Source organism: Perna viridis, chromosome 6 (assembly GCF_037379345.1).
Source record: "Perna viridis isolate PV_CMFRI_1.1 ecotype Kerala chromosome 6, ASM3737934v1, whole genome shotgun sequence".
NCBI classification, from domain to species: Eukaryota; Metazoa; Mollusca; class Bivalvia; order Mytilida; family Mytilidae; genus Perna; species Perna viridis.
In genome coordinates, this window is record NC_142450.1 from 9,179,266 (window position 1) to 9,199,379 (window position 20,114).

The following is a 20,114-nucleotide window of genomic DNA, read 5'->3' on the forward strand; positions in this document are numbered from 1 at the left end:
GTCAATGACAATCACTTTTTGGCAAATTTGTCACTTTTTTCCTAAGGCCCTTCTCCTCCCTATTAAAATGTTGGTGACTCCACATTATCAATGAGTCAAAGAACTCTAGGTTTCAATTTAACACCATTGAAATTTTTCTTAAAAAAACAATGATGATTGTGCTCTATCATTATATTGTTCAGAGTGTGTATTTTTTGGTTACATTGTACTTACGATACAATTTGTTAAATAATTGAAACGATAAAACATTCCCAGTTTTTTTAAAAGACATTTTGATTTACATTAAAAATGATTTATTTCCCTTTATTCTTGTACATATATATATGTACCATTAATATTAACCTGGTTTTAGTTGATGGTTTTGGTAGTAATGATTTTTGGTGGGTTGGTTGATGGTTTTGGTAGGTATAGTTTTTGGTGGGTTAGTTGATGGTTTTGGTAGGTATGAGTTTTGGTGGGTTGGTTGATGGTTATGGTGGTTGATGATTTTGGTAGGTATGAGTTTTGGTGGGTTGGTTGATGGTTTTGGTGGTTGATGATTTTGGTAGGTATGAATTTTGGTGGGTTTGTTGATGGTTTTGTTAATTATGATTTTAGGGGTTATTTGATGGTTTTGTTAGTTATGATTTTAGGTGATTTAGGTGAGTCAGTTCATGGTTTTGATAGTTATGATTTTTGATGGGTTAGTTCATGGTTTTGATAGTTGATTTTTGATGGGTTAGTTCATGGTTTTGCACAATTTATTTCTTCCTTATTCTGTTCATTTTACATTAACAATATATTTATTAACTGGTAACTGGTGAAAGTACATTTTCTTGGTCAACTGCACTACCATATGTAATATATAACACCTTTATGATCAATTTTAAATTGATTGTGTGATTGGGACAGTCAAAGCAGTTTAACAGAACATTAATATAAGGTTATTGCATTTAAATTGGTAAATATTGTACCAAGCAGATATTATCTAACCCTTGAGTGATTGTGATCTTGCATTCACAGTGATGTTGGAAAACAAAGTTTAAAGTAGCAGTCTATATAAAAATCAGACAGTAGGTGATTCATGCATGTCAAAAACCCACCAAATTCTGTTATATTTCTTGTTCAGAAAAGATCATGTAATCAGTCTTAGTCTTCCATTTGTTTGTTGGCCTTTTGAGATAAAAATTATATAGATTGTACATGAAATTTGCATTTTGCAAGCATTATTGTTCTTGATTTGGTTGTAGTTGGAGATGAATGTATGATTTTCTCATAAGTACAGAAAGGGCTATTGTTAGGTAAAAATATAGCATCAGGGATAAAACTTAGCAGTCGCCCAGTAGCTCATGGCTACTAGATTTTGAGCTTGGCTACCACACATTTGGGTAAAATTTAGTTGCACATATAGAAAAAATTAAACAAAAATGTGGTCTGGGCTACCAGCTTGTATTTCCTAATTTTTACCTGTAAGCATATGTAGACTGAAAAAGCATTGTTTGTTTGGTGGCTTTTTCTACACCATGAATCACTTTACCATTAGTAGTGTCTGAATTTTGTATGGACTTGTACTTAATTCAAAACATAAAAATTGTGATATATGTTTTTTTTTAATAAATACAAAATGAACACATTGGTACATACTAGATCATAACTGTACTTATCAGATACAAAGGAGATCAGACCACATGAATATCATAATGTATCCTCCGAGATAACAAATATGTCATTATATTAATGTATTTTCAGCTTGGGTGTGCCTTTGAAGTCTGTAACATGTACACATTAACTTTTTTATCTCCACCAACAGCAAATGCAGGAAGTCTTTTGTGCCAACTCATCCCATACGCCACTTGTAAGCATGTGTTTACTGGTACCTACAATAGAATTCACAAATTGTTTAGTAACTCACAATAGGTTTTTTACAGGATTTGCAGTGACTTGCATGAGAAAATTGGTGTTTTTAAAGGTAGTATTTGAAATGGATATAGGGTATTTCAGTATATTCTATTAAAAATGTGTAAAGAAACAAAAAAAGACATTTCATCTGAAACATAATAATATATGGTCGGTGCATGAAACAAGAAATCTGTGTGCTAATGCCCGACAGTGGAACTCCATCCCAACTTTAGTATATGGTTAAAATATAATCTGATTGATTAAATAGGATATTGCTGTTATAGACAGTTAAGAAATTATCCCCACAATCAATCCCACTTTTTTTTGACGGTATGGAACCATATGGTACAATTTCAAAAAAGATTCATTAATATAGTCTAGTTATTGTTTAGACATAATTAACTAGAGGCTCCAAGGAGACTTGTTCTTGTGTTTCATTTTTTTCCTTTCAAGTGCAATACAAGTTTTCCCACAACTTTGACCCAATGGAGACTTGCAGATCATTTCATCAATAATTTTTTTTTCTATATATATGTTTTCAAGAGAAAAAAAAACTGATATGGTAAAACTTAACAAATGCATGAAAGCATAAACCTAAATACAAAATAGTAAAACTTTCAGAGGCTCCAATGACAAAAGTAATAAAATCCATGGTAACAGAATGATGAAAATACTTCCAAATCAAACAAATAGTAATAGAACAACACTAAGATTCATTAATTAAGAGTATTGGCTAAAAAAATGCACAAAATGTAATGTTTGGCCTTTGAAGACCTTTTGGTTAGCTCTGCAAGTATTTACTATTTTTAATGGGGTTATACAATGGTGCATTGTTGAGTTTCACCAGATCTGTTTCTTTTTCTTTGAAGGGCAATAAATCTAACACAGAAAATTGGCCCTTTCACTCTTTAACTCATGCTTGTTTCTAGTCCCATTTTGGCCTCATATTACTAAATGTTTCTAGTCACAACCTTCCAAAATCAATCCCAGCCTTCCATATGTAGTATGGGACATTGTAGTACAATTTCAAAGAGACTTGATCGCATCTTTTCGAGTTACTGTATCCCACGTGACTTCGTAAAACTATGGATTTTGGATAGTTATAACATGATTTATGGACTAATTTTTCGCATATGTGAATATAACAATATTTATTTACTTTCTATACTGGAATTTTTTAAGAAATGGGAGTTCTAGATACCCTTTTTCACATTGTTAAAACTGACTTGAAATATTGTAAATAGTTTTAAGATCATAGAGACCTACTACCTTAGCCTGGGGCTTGATTGTGCCTATCAGAAAACTGCTCAATATTGAATGAATGAGATTGGACTTTGGACTTTATAGTATTTTATGGTATTCATTCATAAAGCGCTGACCTTTTGACCTTATAACGAATCAATAGTAACTAGGTTAAAATGTCTCGGAAAGATACCTTACACCTTCTGGAGGAAAGTAAGAAAATCCTTGAGGCTAACCAAGAGGAAAACTTTAATGCCAATGCAGCTTTGAATATGATACTCAGTATAATGACAAGTATGGAGTCGAGTATGAAAAAGATGGAAATTGGCACTGATCAGAAGTTTGAATACATAAGACAGGGATTTTTAGCTATATCAGCAAGTGTATACGGACACTAGAAAGTGCTATTGCATACATTTGTGTGAAAATTTCTGATTGCAAGTCAAGCTGTCAGGGGGTTAGCAATCTGTTTGATAAAACTGAGAAACAAATAATGAATGCTGACTTACAGATTAAAATGAACACTCATACCTTGATCCATCAAGATACTACAATAAAAGCGTTAGCGAAGAAACCTGTCTTACAGCCAGTTATACAACCTGCTGCTGAGTCTGATGAAGTTAGGAAACTGAAAGCTGATGTTCTTGATCTGAAATGTCGATCAATAAAGTACAACTTGATACTTACAGGTCTGTACCAAGAAAGATGATGACACCGAGTTTTTAATACTTAGTTTTCTCTATAACGAGCTAGGTATTAAACACCACCTTGAATTCGGGAATGTGCATCGGCGATTCAGAGCTCCACATGGTGATAAAGGACCTCCCATTGTGGCTAGATTCCTCTATCAGAAAAATCTGGAATGCGTTCTAAGTTGCGCCTACAAACTTAGAGGTAAACCACATGGTATAAAAGAACAGTTCCCGCAAAAAATTAACAGAGACGAAAAGATCTGTATCTGGTCATAAAAAGAGACAATAGGCAAGTTACCATGGTTCGTGACAAGCCCTTTATAGACAATGTATTGTATGTACCAGATGAAGCAGTTAACGATCCAACTGCTGATATACTAAACAATAGCCATGCAAATCACCAGACCTCTCCAAAGGCTCCATCCGTTAGTGTTACACCACCAAGCAAACGACAAAAACATGGACCATCTCCTCAGCATTCAGGGGGTAGAGCTGGGTACACTTAGGGACTCGGTGCAAGGGGACAACCAGATAAAAATGTTCCAAAAAATAAAATTGTAAATAAGTGTAGTATTAATGATTTGAAATGCTTGTTTTTAAATGTTTGTGGCATAAAGAATAGATTATTATCACCAGATTTTAATGATTTAATTTGTAAACATGATACAAATGTATTTGCATTTTTTGTAGAAACAAAATTAACAGATCTAGATGTTTTAAACGTACCAGATGGTTACGAGTACGTCACAGAAAATCGAAAGAAATTCAAAAAAGCATCGGGAGGAATAATCGTAATTTTTAAAAAATTCTTGAATCTAAAATTTCACAAACAGAAAGTGAAATTGTTCTTTGGTTTCAAATATCGAAAAATTTCTTTCGCTTAAATCAAACCTGATTTTTGGTTGTGTTTATATACCACCAGAGAATTCGATATATATTCAAATGCCGAGGCTTTCTTTGAACTCGAAAATGAGTTGATTACTCTGTCAAATTCTGAAGAATCTTATGTAACGTTAGTGGGTGATTTCAATGCGAAAACTGGGTCATTATCAGATTTTGTAATACCTGATGAAACTGTTGTTAATATTTTTAATCTGAATGATGATGAAAATATACTAGAATACTTGTATGACTTTGAGAAATTATCAGAATGTTCCTTTAGAAAGGGTGTCAAAATGCAAATGTGCTCCAAATAAGGTCTCACTAACCACTTCCGGGTCAAATGGCCACCCCCCTATGTAGTACCAAAATCACACTGAACCTAGACATATGCATTGTAAGTGCATTATTTGTGTGTATTATGATTAAAAGTAGTCAAAATAAAGCTGAGAATGTGTACTTTAAAATCATATATGCAATTAACTACAAAAGTGTATGAATATTTTTTACATGTGTGAGTAATTTGCCTCCATGCTGTCAGTTAGCAGAGCAGTTAAAAATGTGGATTTTCAGTATTATTTATACAAGTAAATTTTGTGAAGAATTTCTACAATCATCGTACCATTAGCATAATGATTTTGGAAGCCTTATTTTCCAAGCTTCGCAACGGTATGCAACTTTAAGATGTCCTTTGCCCTGGGAATTCACTGTGAGACTTTGAAAATTACTTTTTTAACATGTAAAGTAATGGAAACGTTAGAAGTGGTTAGTGAGACCTAATTACAGTAATAGACTGTTAGAAATTTGTAAAAAGAATAATTTATATATTGTTAATTCTAGACTTGGTTCGGACAGGGGCATCGGTAATAAGACATGCAGAGATTCTAGTGTTGTTGATTAATTATATCTTCTACTTTATTCCCACTTTTAATTGAATTTGATATTGAGGAGTTCATACCTTTGTATTCAGATTGTCATTGTATGATATCTTTCAGTTTTCAAATCAAATCTCTTGGCAGCATTTCCTCTTATAGTGTAGATAAAAATATTGATTCTTGATATCGAAGATGCAATACCGACAAGCAGAATGAATACAAAATCCGTGTTTGTGAAAATCTGGAAGGATTATCAAATACTTCATTTAAACCTGAATAGCTGTCTATGAATAGCCAGCATACAACTCAAATAGAATTGGACAACATTGTGTCGGATATTGGTAAAAACTTTATAAACACAGCAGCCGATACTTTTGGTAAATTGTTAAACGTAAACCATTTAATAAACATGAAAATTCGAAACCGTGGTAAAATAGAAAATGTGCAAAATCCAGAAAGAAGTTTCATAAAGCACAGAAAAAAATATAACATTTTGAAAAACACTAATAATAGACTCCGAATGAGACAGGCGAGTAAAGAACATAAAGCAACATTAAATAAATCTTTTGCTGACTTTCAACAAAAAGCAGCTGATGATCTTTGCAATATGTCCAAAAATGATCCAAAAGAATTATGGAAAATCTTAAACGATATAAATAAAATGAAAACGAATGAAAACTCTAATATATTACTTGAAACATATGAGCACTTCAAAAATTTGAATCAAACTGATGACTTAGTATACGATGCTGACTTACAAAATTATATTGTAAATGAAAACGTAAGTGAGGCAGTTGAAATCCATCTAAATAGCCCGATATCAGAGTCGGAAATTAGAGAAGTAGTTTAAGTCTGAAAAATATGAAAGCTTTTGGCAATGACAAAATACTGAATGAATATATAAATTCTACTCTAGAGGAAATGATGCCAATATATGTTAGATTATTTAATATTATTTTAGATACAGGAATAATATCAGAAAGTTGGTTGTCTGGCATTATGACAGCTAAGTATTTATAAAAATAAAGGTTCCAAAGAGGACCCAAACACGTACAGAGGAATAACATTGAATTCACATTTCAGTAAAACTTTCCCTGTGGTACTGAATAGAAGACTGAATAAATTTTCTTTAGAAATTGACCTAATATCTAATGCACAAGCAGGTTTTCGCAAAGGCTTTTCTACTATTGATAGCATGTTTGTCCTATATTCATTTTTCTTATGGTAAAAAATTGTTTTGTACCTTTGTTGATTTCAAAAGTTCTTTTGACAATATATGGAGGGCTGGATTGTGGCAAAAATTATTGAAATCGAATATTAAAGGAAAAACATTTACTGTCATTTTTAATATGTATCAGAATATTAAAACCTGTGACAAATTAGGAAACGAATATTCAAACTTTTTTATTTCATATACTGGAGATAATCAGGGTGAAAATTTATCACCTTTTCTATTTTCAGTGTTTTTAAATGACCTGGAGGCTTTTTTCGCTGAAAATAACATGGAACCACTGAAGGATTTATCAGTTTTATGTCAAGAAAAAATGCAAATATTTGTAAAGCTGTTAATTATATTGTATGCAGACAATACTGTGCTGAGGGGTTACAGAAAATACTTGATGTTTTTGAAAGTTGGTGGCTTCAAGTTAATATTAGTAAAACCAAAGTTGTTGTATTTAGTAAAAAGAAATTTAACCCTAGCCACATATTCAAAATCTGTAGTGAAGAGAGTGAGATTGAAGATTCTTATACTTACCTTCATATACTTAATGGTAATTTTTGTAAAGTGAAGAAAAAGTTGATTGAGCAAGCACAAAAGGCTTTATACGCTCTTTACAGGAAAATAAAAAATTATTGCTATTCCCATTGATTTACAGTTGAAACTATTTGACTCATTAGTTACACCAATTTTGATATATGGTTCAGAAATATGGGGTTTTGAAAATACAGATAGTCTTGAAAAATTACACCTTCAGTTTAGAAACATTTTAAAGGTTAGGAAAAGCACCCCAAATTACAAAATCTATGGTAAACTAGGCAGATTTCCTATGAAAATAATAATTAAAAGCAGACTTATTTTATACTGGAATAGTTTACTGACTGACAATAATAAATTATCACCTATCATGCATAAGGTAATGTCTGCATCCCAGAAATCCAAATAACTTTAAGTGGATATCATTTGCTAAGTCCGTCCTAAACGACGTAGGACTTACTTTTATTTGCAATGATAAAAAAACTGTGGATAGAAATGTACTGAAAACCATTGTTGAACGACAGTTAAAAGATCAATTCATTCAATCATGGTTCTCAAATGTTAATAACTCTTTAAGAGGCGAATTTTATTTTGAATTCAAAAAAGAATTTAAGTTAGAATCGTACTTGTTAAAACTTAAATTAGGTGAAATGCACCAAATTGCCAAACTGAGATGCTCCAATTTAAAAATCCCATTTGAAAAAGGTAGATGGTCTAAGATACCAAAAAGTCAAAGAATATGTCATCTTTGGGGGCAGGGAATTGGAAATGAATTCCATTATTTCTTTCTGTGTAAACATGAAAAGATCAAAGAAATTCGAGATAAATATTTACCAAAATATTACACTATAAATCCCCAGATGTATAAATTAAAAAGGCTTCTTCAATTTTGTCATAAAGAACTGAACATTAATTTGGCATCATTTATTAGAAGTCTTGCTAAATTGCTGTGAAAACCAACCTTTTATCCATTAGATACTTTATATCCCAATACTGTGTTGTGCATTTTTTTCAGGTTTTGTAATTATGTATAGTTGTGTAATTTGTATGATATGATAGTGTCCTCTTGTACACCTATTGTGTCTGAGGTTATCAATAAAGTTGTCTTGACTTGTTTCCCACATCAGGAATAAGCTGGTTTCTGTTCCATTATTGACCCTTAAATGATACTACTAACACTTATAGCCAAGGAAAAAATCTTCTGTTTTAGAAGAATGGAAAGAAGAATGCACACTTGAACAAAATGTATCCTTTCTCCTTGTTCATACTACTACAGAAAAGCATTTCATTAAACTGATGATGTCCTGAAAACTTCTGTTTTACATAAATGAGAAGAAAAATGCTCAATTGAATAAAATGTATCCCTTCTTCTTGTTTATACTACTATAGAAAAGCATTTTCTTAACCTGATGGTGTCGTGTACTGAAAACTTTGATTTGTCTACCAGGTCGACCACACGTGGACAGCAAAGTACCATGACTTCTTGCCCATCGTATTTCCTTACATCCCTCACTGTGGGCTTGTCGTCTCTCTAAAGGCTGGCTGAAATAATCCAAACAATTTGGTGCATTTTTTGCGTAATTAATAAAAATACAACCTATAAAATTTAAAACAAGCATAGTACACTAAAGAGTAGACAAGTGGTGTCAAATCAGGTCTTACTAACCACTTCCGGGTCAAATGGCCACCCCCCTATGTAGTACCAAAAACACATTGAACCTAGCCATATGCATTGTAAGTGCATTATTTGTGTGTATTATGATTAAAAGTAGTCAAAATAAAGCGAGAATGTGTACTTTAAAAATCATATGTGTAATTAACTACAAAAGTGTATGAATATCGTTTACATGTGTGAGTAATTTGCCTCCATGCTGTCAGTTAGCAGAACAGGTAAAAATATGGATTTTCAGTATTATTTATTCAAGTAAATTTTGTGAAGAATTTCTACAATCATTGTACCATTAGCATAATGATTTTGGAAGCCTCATTTTCTAAGCTTCGCAACAGTATGCAACTTTAAGATGTCATTTGTCCTGGGAATTCACAGTGAGACTTTGAAAATTACTTTTTTAACATGTAAAGTAATGGAAACGTTAGAAGTGGTTAGTGAGACCATAAATTAAATTATGGCATATTTCAGAGAAATGCATAATTTGCGGAAAATTGCCTTTCCTGGTCATTATTTCCATTTTCCCATAAAATCAGTATAGTGATATTGGTAATCTGGCTATATTTTAAGAGGTGCATTGTGCAAGGTATTTTAAAAATCAACATAGCAACAAGATTTTTATCAGTAACAGTGACTCATAACTTGGCGTCATCCATGAAATACATAACGTCACTGCTTGGGATATTCAAAGTACTCAAATAGTCACACAGCACAGATTTAGAATCACGCAGTAATGAAATAGGTATGATATAAATTGTTGAAATCTATTCTTTTTTCATAATTATAAATGATATTTACTATTACAACTTCTTGAATTATCATAGGTATCAATTTGGTTTGACAAGTTAGTTAAAATTGTAATTTTTCAGTAATTTAGGGAAAATATCACTGAGGGGCATGATATAAAAATGATTATTTCTTTGTAGTCCTATGTCTGATTTTGATAGTTTTGGTCTTATTAGACTCACAATACCACTAGCTTTCATAAAATGTAAAAAAAAACACATAAAAACTCATAAAATGTTTTTAAGGTCTCACTAACCACTTCCGGAACAAATAGCCACCCCCCTATGTAGTACCAAAAACACATTGAACCTAGACATATGCATTGTAAGTGCATTATTTGTGTGTATTATGATTAAAAGTAGTCAAAATAAAGCGAGAATGTGTACTTTAAAATCATATGTGTAATTAACTACAAAAGTGTATGAATATTGTTTACATGTGTGAGTAATATGCCTTCATGCTGTCAGTTAGCAGAACAGGTAAAAATATGGATTTTCAGTATTATTTATTCAAGTAAATTTTGTGAAGAATTTCTACAATCATCGTACCATTAGCATAATGATTTTGGAAGCCTTATTTTCCAAGCTTCGCAACGGTATGCAACTTTAAGATGTCATTTGTCCTGGGAATTCACAATGAGACTTTGAAAATTACTTTTTTAACATGTAAAGTAATGGAAACGTTAGAAGTGGTTAGACAGACCTCATCAAAACTTCTTCGTGTCCGTATCAGAACAGAAGAAGGAATAGCTATAGCACATTTACACTCTACACAGCTTGGTGTGGGGTATTTCTGATGACAGATTTACAATTAGTCATGAGTAATCTGTAATCATAAAAAAAGTTTGATTACATGTAAGCATACATTTACTGTAAAACCTTGTATTACTTGGGCTCATTTGAATGACACTTTATAAAGGCAATGTATCATATAAAAGCTTGTTTTAACTTCAGTATCTCAACAAATTGTCAAAAAGGGGTGAAATGGAGGAAAAATCCGAAATTCTGAAAATTCCCCTTTTTACCATTATATATAGTAATTGTAACCCCAGGACGAAAAAACTGAGGGACTTCAACAGAACATTTATCTTGGATACATTGCTAATTTAAATATAAAAGCCAAAAATATGAGTTTTACAGTGAAGGTATGTTGTGAATGGCCATTTTATTTTGTACTGAAACCTGTTTTTTTTTAGGGGTAGGGGTAATATTTTTTATATTGTATAATAGTAAAATTCTTACATGAAAAAATGCTTTTCTTGGTTTCAAGATGTAGGAAATTGAATTATCTATCCAATGATTCCAAATCTGAGATGTATTTGTCATGCAATTACTTGTCAAACCAAATTGATACCTTTTTGTAATAGTAAATATCATTTATAATTATGAAAAAAGAACAGATTTCAACAATTTATATCATACCTATTTCATTACTGTGTGATTCTAAGTCTGTGCTGTGTGACTATTTGAGTACTTTGAATATCCCAAGCAGTGACGTTATGTATTTCATGGATGACACCAAGTTATGAGTCACTGTTACTGATGTTTGTTTGTTTGTTTGTTGGGGTTTAACGTCCGAGCAGCAATATTTCAGCTATATTCAGACAATGAACATGAAATGGACGATAGAATGAACATGAAACGAAAAAAAAAAAAGATGGGTCACAAGGATAATAGGGTCGACAAATTTTGATTGCCACTGGAAAAAGGGGGATGGGTAAGGTAGGGCAATTTAGCCTCCTGTGGCGGAGCGCAAAGGTTCCTACTCCTATCGAATACCACAGCAGGGTTCTTTAATGTGCAAGGAACGTGGCATCTTTCCCAACACATTATTTATGCTGTCTTTATTAATGATAATAATGATTATCAGAAAACTGGCAATTGGCACTTTTTTTTTGGGAACATAACTTTTAAGGTCAAAGTAGTACATGTACCAGGTATTTTAAAATTCTAAATCTACAAAAATATATTAAAATTTACAAAGGCTAGAGAAAAGAGTTAGAGAAATATGCACTTAATCAAATGAACATCAAGAATACCCAAAATAATTAAATTAAAAAGTTTAATCTCGAATGTGTCCACTGTCAGCAAAAAATTTGCAAGTCAAATTTTCTTCCATAGAGCACCTGTTAATATATTGGAAAAGAATTAAGCCTTTCATTCTATACTCCTATATAATTTTGTCTTGTAAAAACCACTAAGTTCAATGCCTAAAAAGCCATTCCTTAGACATAGCTTAAAATCTTTTATCAGTTAACTAGATCATTGCATTATTCTTCCCATAAACACTGCCAAAAGTTTGAAAAAAGTCAATACATTTTAAGTTAAAACTACAACAGGTATCCCCTTAAGCCTGATGGTTAGATGGAGTTGAGCTGTCCTTGGACCTATTTGCAACGATGGTGATTAAAGGTTAAAATTAACCTAGCTCTCAGCACCACCATCACAATTTACCTTGACCTTGATAACTGAAATATTACCCTCTCAGAACATGTGTACCTTGACCTTATAACTGAAATAACCTCTCAGTAGCAATAACATATACCTTGACCTTTATCATGTGTTTATAACTGAAATATTAACATCTCAGTATCAACATTAACATTAACCTTGACCTTTATAACTGAAATATTAACCTCTCAGTACATACACCAATAGTAAATTTACCCTGACCTTTATAGCAGAAATACTAACCTCTCAGTATCAAAAATAACATTTACCTTGACCTTAATAACTAAAATATAAACCTCTTAGTATCAACAATAACATTTACCTTGACCTTGACAACTGAAATATTAACCACTCAGTACCAACTGCTGCTGCCACAAAATCTTCATTTACATGGCTCCAGTCAGCTGACATCAATGGTGCCTGAGAACAATCAAGGGACATAATCTGCCTCTGTAATGCTAAACTGAATATCTTGATAACTCCATTTTTTTGGGCAACCAGAATCTGAAATTCATGATTACATGTCAAATTCATACTGAATAACATTTATTTTTGTATAGACAGAATATGGTTTCTGGATAAAATCAAATTCTATGAAATGTTAAAAGCACAAATAACACGAAAGGCTCTAAAGAGCCTGAATTGCTCACCTGGAGAATCTGGACTATGTAGTCATAACATTTGATTATTAAAACAAAAAGATTATCACATTAAGGAGGTCCCTATACTTACTTCCTATACTTCACTAAGCCACCTGAGCCACTAATGTAGATGGCACTGAGTCATCGAACCTATCAAGTTTCAAGACATGGGCACCCTTTGTTCCAGAAAAGCAGGTCATAGAAAATTGGCCAAACAGAAGTATCAATGGCTTCTGACAGCCATCTTGTTTAATAAAGCCAAAGCAAAATTTTATCAAGTGTAATAAAGAGCTCAGTGGAGTGCAGCATGATGCAACCACAGTATGTTGAACTCTGTTAAATGGGGCATGTGTTTGTTTGTTTGTTTGTTGGGGTTTAACGCCCAAGAAGCAGTATTTCAGCTATATTCAGGCGATGAATATGAAATGATAATGAAATGAAAAGAGGGATAGGACACAAAAATAATAGGGTCGAGAAATTTTGATTGCCACTAAAAAAACAGGAGGGATGGGTAGGGTCGGGCAATTTAGCCTCCTGTGGGGAAGTGCAAAGGTTCCTACTCCTATCGAATACCACAGCTGGGTTCTTTAACGTACGAGGAACGAGGCATCTTTCCCAACACAGTGCACCACTATGGTTTGCAGTCAGGTTTCCGTATTATTGCCTGACAACCCCAGCAGGTGACATGCCAGGGGTACCCCATTCCACCACCTGGGGCACACATCCCAGTTGCTCTGTGGGCAGAGCACCTAGCCCCTGGCTAGGTTTCTGAGCACTATTTAGTTACCTTTTACAACAGGCTTAGCGCTGCTGCAGGCCTATTCTTTTAACACCCGGACCTGCACGGGGAAATGGGGCAAGTGTGAACACCATATTAGTTTATGACACACTTAAGTATAGGGACTTACAACTCATTATGGACTCAACAAATGGTTTTGACACAATAGATTCATTATGGACACAACAAATGGTTTTGACACAATAGATCAACTAAATGGATTACTGTAAAATTCATTCCCATGAAAGCTTTTTTTTTCGCAAGAAAATAAAGAAGAAAAGAAATGAAGGCTGTATCCTGGCCACAATATGGTAATTATAGACTGATAGACAGACAAATCAGTCAAATACATTACACCCTTCATTGATTTGTTACGCGGGATATAATAATCCTTTTTTTCTTTTGAATTTTGTAGCAATCAATGAATATTTGTTTCTATTTATTCATTATTATTATACATGTATATGCACTTCAGAATTTGATAAGCATGTCTTCTGCTTTGAAAGGCATCAAACTATAATTTTCTTTTTCTATGTCTATCTACTCATGATGTCCAACTTTTATACAAAATTTCATCAAAATCCATTAAGCACTTCAATAGGGGTAGTAGGGCTTACAAAATACATTTGTAATTGGAAAGAAAAGTGGACAAACAAATGGTTGGACAGACAAATAAACAGTCAGAAAAGCAAACAAACAATGGTTGAGCAGTCAGTTAGGCAGATCAGGTGATTCCTATGTACTCCCCTCAAATTTGGTTTGTGGAGGGGAATAATAAAAGCCTTTCTATAGATTTAACAATGCATACAAGTGTTTAAACAATAAAACAGTTTCTTCATATCCATTTCATGCCTACATATATTACAAAACACACCTTTCCTGGCTCTTTTTCATGAACACAGACACTCATACCAGGGGAAGACAACTGGAAACATCCCTGCTGTTCCCCTTCCTGGTTCCACATTCTACAAGTGTGGTCATCACCAGTACTCACCAAACCATCACCATTCTCTGGTAGGAAAGCTATAGAATTGATGAAGTCAGTGTGACCTTCACATATCTGCAACAGAATAAAAACAGTAAATGAAGATTTTTTTCCTTTCAATTCTTATACTTCAAGACTATTAAACAAAGCCCATTGAAAGTGTTAACAAAATATTGTGAAGGAACTTTTAGAAAAGTAGGTATCTATTTTCATAGTTTGTCAACAATTTGTTTGTTAGTGGATTTTATAATAGCATCACATGGAAATTTTACATTTCGTAGTGTGTCTGAATTTGTTGGTTGAAAGAAGAGAACCCTTAAGCTGGTATCTAGGGATAAATAATTCTTTTTCAATTTTTTGTGGAGTAGAACCTTGCACTACAGTTTCTAAGAGACCCACTAAGTAATTATGTATACAAGTATTCAGAAAAACAGAAAATCTGAAACAACCAAGGTTTCTGGACGTCTAGTTCATTTAGGCATAAACAAAAGTATATTATGTGAAGAGGTCAATCAACCATGGTTACCACTGGAACAATTCTCCTGACATATAGGCTTAAAATCTGTTATAATAATGTTTAAATAAAAACACTTTAAGTGGCTATGCCACAGCCACCAAAGTTACTCTATTGGTGCACCTGGTCCATGCTCCCAGTTTTTAGTGTTCACAACTGTGAAAATTTATTTAAATTAGTTTACAAATACGTAGTTTACTGACATTGAACTAAAGAATATGGATGCCAAGTAATAACATACCCTAACTTGGACCTGACATGAGTGTGTGTATTTTGTGTTTCTAAAGTGTGTAAATTGTGAGTGTTTAAATTGTGTAAGTGTGTAAACTGTGTATGAATCATAGCCTTTACCTGTACTTGATTGTTTCCTCTTAGATCAGCTGACACAATTTTGATTTTATTGTCACTACCTGCTACTGCAAACCTATTACAAGAAAAATAAGTGCTTGGAAAGCATAGCTACATGTAATTATAGATTAAAAAAGGTTATTGCAAACTAAACCTTTTAGAAGTTAGGCAAATAAACAAAGCACATAATACAATTGAAATAAATTACAACAAATCTAAATTAATTGTGACATTTAAAAAAATTACAAACTTGTATGTATAAATTGACAAATACATATTAACTTGATACAGCTCTTAATTTCCAAACCATCCTTTTGTAGTACAAATCATAAAAATTCATATATTTCGACTCATACTAATGTATGGAAAAAAAGCAAAACTATTTGTTTTTCTATCCTTTTCAGCACCTAATTCCTGAAAAGTGTGAGCCATAACCCCTAAATTCCAGTCAGCCTTTTGAAGTATGCAACATTTTGTCATAATTCAATAGACCCATATGCCTTAGTACTGGAGCTATGTAGGTAAATTATATGATATATTTGCTTTTGGCCATAATTCAAGTATGGTTGGGGCCATAACCCTAAAACCAAAACAACCTTCCTTTCGTGGTTTGAAACCCAATTGTTGTAAAATATTATCATGGTGCACCAACTAATAATCAAGTTATTGCGTCTGCAAATAGTGACAAGGACAACGACACTGCCATAGTATTTTACAATGGAAAACATTTGGCTGTCATGTAAAATTGTTATTACCAGTATATATATGTGTACAATTTAAATCCAAATATAGTACACTGATTTTACACTTATAATCACATGATAGTGTTTTTGCAAATCTGAACTAATTACCTTTTCTCACAAATACCGGTTGTGATTCCTTCCAAGTTTTATCTGGAATTTTAAATTATCAAACTAGTTAAGGCAAATACATAAAAAGGCTAAAAGAACTGCTTCATGTACATATGTTACAAGATGTTCAGAACGTGTAACAACACGTTACAGGCCAGAGAAATAATTAGCGTTCAATTTATGTACAAGTTACAGTCCAGGCGTCAGTTTCACAAAAAGTCGTAAGTGTAAAATTGATCGCAAGTAATGATGTCATAAACTAAAATAGTATTGTGACGTCATGATTTACGATCAATTTCACACTTATGACTTTTTGTGAAACCGACGCCAGAGGAATAAATAGTACAATACCTGATGAAATCTGTTCTTTCCTGTGTCATAAATGTTGTATCAGGACACCAAGCAATAGCAGTAACCCTGGATCCATTCTGAAACTCAAATACAGATCTCCATACAAAATCCTCACCATCGGGTTCTTCTTTCTGAAACCATACATGTATGTATGAAGCAGCTTATCTATATGTAAGGACTTATATCAATACTTATGGGGTACTAATTTCTGTGGTTTTCATAAACATTGTTATTAAGAAAAGTTTTAACTTTACTTCCCTGACACAGGGCTGCCAAGCCTACCATCTATGCAAATGTGCAAGGTTAGGCAAAAATTTGAAAGACCAAAGGCAAAAGAACAATACTGTGAAAGCACTGTTGCACACAGGTACCAATTATTTGAGGATTTCATGGGTTTAGTAAACCATGAAATTTGATTCCCAATGAAAAGGAAACTTCTCATTTGTTTGTATGACAGAGTTGTCAAATCCACAAACTAAATATTTTTCCCTTAACCACAAAAATTGGAATCCACAAACAAAAGTACTTTCACAGTAGCTATGTCATCGTAAAATGCCTACAAATCAGCTTCAAAATGTGTGATACTATAAACATGCCTGCTTATATTTGTGTAAGACACTATAGATTAAGTATTTCTTAGTACATGTACTATATACATGTACATTAAAGGTTCAGACATACAGTATGTCTTGTACAGCCAAATCATCTGTAGTAAAGGCTATACAGCATTTATATGTATCTGGATCCTGACATTACAGATACACATAATCTCAATCATTCAAGAAAAATGTGTTGTTGTCCTGCAGATACAGCATCAAATAATATGGTCTCTATCTGTAAAAAGACCTATTATATAGATAGATGGATAAAACAACTTGGAATGAAGTGCAAACGACACTCCCAAAATTTAGTTGTATAATGCTTTCAAAGGACACACAATCAACTTCCATCTTTCAACAATAGATTGTGATCTTCCTTCTTTGTACTGGATACCTGTACCTGTAACATTGTAAGTGATCATACAAAAACTGTTTCATTGCTGGGTCTAGAAAGTGAATTTCAAAATCCTTCGGTAAGTTCCTTCTATCCTGCTGTGGATAAAATGACTTCAAAAAATTTATGAGCAATTGCCAACTAATGATTAAACCCCACACCCCAAATTAAGTATATACATACATTTATATTGACACACAGCAAAAATAAGCATTTCATTTTTTCAACACAGGCATTACTCATGAGTAATCATTCAACTTTACAATGTACTTATTCCTAATGGATGCCTACATTTGTCTATACGTTTACCGCTATTGTTTACAATTATTAAATTATCACTTTTAGCATTGGATACTGTTTATTTTGGATGCCATACCAATTAACTATCACAACTGGTCACTACAAAATCATACATATATAAAGCTTGTGTCAACATACTGAGTAACTGTAAAGTATAATAAAACCTAAATCAAACAAGTACTATATATATGTAGCAATAGATGCTCTAAAAATGAATTACTCAAAACGGACTACTTCAGAAATGATGGAGATGATTCATACAGTTAGGAAGAAATTTGGCAATAGCACAATATAGCCATGCATTATCAACAAATTCAAATATCATTGGAGTATAAATAGCTCCATTCCATATACAACTGATTAACAAACAATTTTAGAAATACTGTGAGCAAGCTCACAAAGAGAATACCCCACTTAAAATGAAGTTGACATAATTTATATATAACCCATTATATAGGTTCAACTTTCTTATTTAGCTGTCACCCAACTGTAACTATATTTCTTCACAAATCAACATATGATGCCCAGCCTTCCTATAAAGTTTGATTAAAATCCCTTGAGCAGTTTAGGAGGAGTTGCTCTAACAAGATTTTAACATTAAATACCATTAAGTTGGATTATCTCCCTTTTGAGTTCTGGGACAGTAACTATATTCTTTCAAAGACATCTACATATGATGCTCAACCTTCCTACAAAGTTTCATAAAAAAAATCTGTTGAGCTGTTTGCTTGGAGTTGGGCTTACAATAGATGTGGACAGATGGACGGATGGGCAGTCCTACAATGTATAACCCCCCAAACTCTAGACAATAAATTTTAGGTTATCAAGTTAGATCAGGATACCATGATGGTATTTTAGCAAAAGAAAACATAGCAACTTTTTTTTCAAAATTAGTAGAAGTTTGTGATAGTCAACAGTTCTCATCTGCGTCAAAATTCATTAAATCTTTATTTTTGCAACTATGGTAAATTCCTGCTATATATGGTGTTGCTACTAATGTATGAGAACAGCAACTGAGTGAGGAACCAACTTCAACCGAAGTAGTAGTCTATAAAATTCCTTGCTTCTACTGAACCAATTCATTCTGACCATATAAATAAGTTTTGTTCAAAATACAGTAAGGGGTTCAAAGAGAACACACATTTGTATCTGTGTTCTTGTCTGAAAGATACATGTATATTGGCCTCATACATGTCAAAGATACAGTCATGATGATGAATGTGCAACTTCTTAAAATTTGTAATGGGAGAGCATGATTTGACTCACAAAATTATACTCGGCCACCGAGGATCGAACACGGCTGTGGTCAAAGTGACAAGACAAATCAATCATCAAGTTACCTCCTGGTCAAAAACACACTGAAACAGTGACACTCTAGAGTTTGTACCGACTGCAAGCAAAGTCGGGCACCAGTCATACGGGGCAAACTCAACAAAACTCGCAATATCGTGACAGGGCACCGAAAAATTCGAAAACGTGTTGTTTTCAATCATCTCGATGAGATGCGAAAGTAATTGCGTACAACTCGACACATGGACCTTTCGGTCCGTACAGTTGTGAGACAACGTGATTATTTCCAAAATATTTATATATGATCTACAAGACAAGTTCTTGTCATGTCCTGATCCTATGGATATAAATATTTTCACAGACTATTACTTTATATATTGGTTACAAAAATAAACCTTATAATTACAGCTTAGGCAAATGAATAAAACAAATATTACAAAGCGGCAACCATATTCACTAATAATAATTTATAATACAATATAAAAAATATCAACTTGTGTTTTTTGAATGATGCCAAATCCAATCTATCCAGTTCCCATTTTGAAGCAATAATGCTTGCAGTTTTTCGTACACCTAAAACACATTCACAAAATTTTTTATGCACTTTTTTCGAAGGTGAGTATGTCAGCTAGAGACAACTTATCTAAATTTCTTTCGCTTAGAACGTATCTCTGAATAGCTTTATAGACTGTACAATTCATTTTCAAAACTTATATAAATTACTGGCCAATTAAAGTATCAAATAATTTACAAGATAAAATCACTGAAATATGTTTGAAATTTGACATAGTATATTTCTTAAGGGAAAACAAAGCTTTTAGACCCTTTTTAAAGTT

General features: G+C 32.8%; 1 protein-coding gene across 2 annotated transcripts; it reads right to left on the reverse strand.

The window, feature by feature from the left end:
- Positions 1 to 1,570: 1,570 nt before the first annotated feature.
- Positions 1,571 to 19,517, reverse strand: LOC148613551 (nucleoporin Nup37-like). Of its 2 annotated transcripts, none has more exons than XM_088586928.1 (7): positions 19,329 to 19,517; positions 16,696 to 16,826; positions 15,497 to 15,569; positions 14,521 to 14,706; positions 12,550 to 12,731; positions 8,729 to 8,864; positions 1,571 to 1,856 (listed from the first exon to the last, which is right to left on the reverse strand). In XM_088586928.1, exons 1-7 carry the CDS (start codon positions 19,479 to 19,481, stop codon positions 1,725 to 1,727), a joined length of 993 nt encoding a protein of 330 aa, XP_088443054.1. In that variant the 5' UTR covers positions 19,482 to 19,517; the 3' UTR covers positions 1,571 to 1,724. The 2 variants fall into 2 exon arrangements, with proteins under 2 accessions (XP_088443054.1, XP_088443055.1); XM_088586929.1 differs by having other exon boundaries at positions 19,255 to 19,394.
- Positions 19,518 to 20,114: the final 597 nt, after the last annotated feature.

Coding starts and splice junctions, on each gene's coding strand:
- LOC148613551 (XM_088586928.1), bottom strand. CDS start 19,481: ATGATTGAAAACAACACGTTTTCGAATTTTTCGGTGCCCTGTCACGAT. Junction 15,570..16,695: donor GAAAGAACAGATTTCATCAG/GTATTGTACTAT, acceptor TTCTTGTAATAG/GTTTGCAGTAGCAGGTAGTG. Junction 1,857..8,728: donor TCAGTACACGACACCATCAG/GTTAAGAAAATG, acceptor ATTCTATTGTAG/GTACCAGTAAACACATGCTT.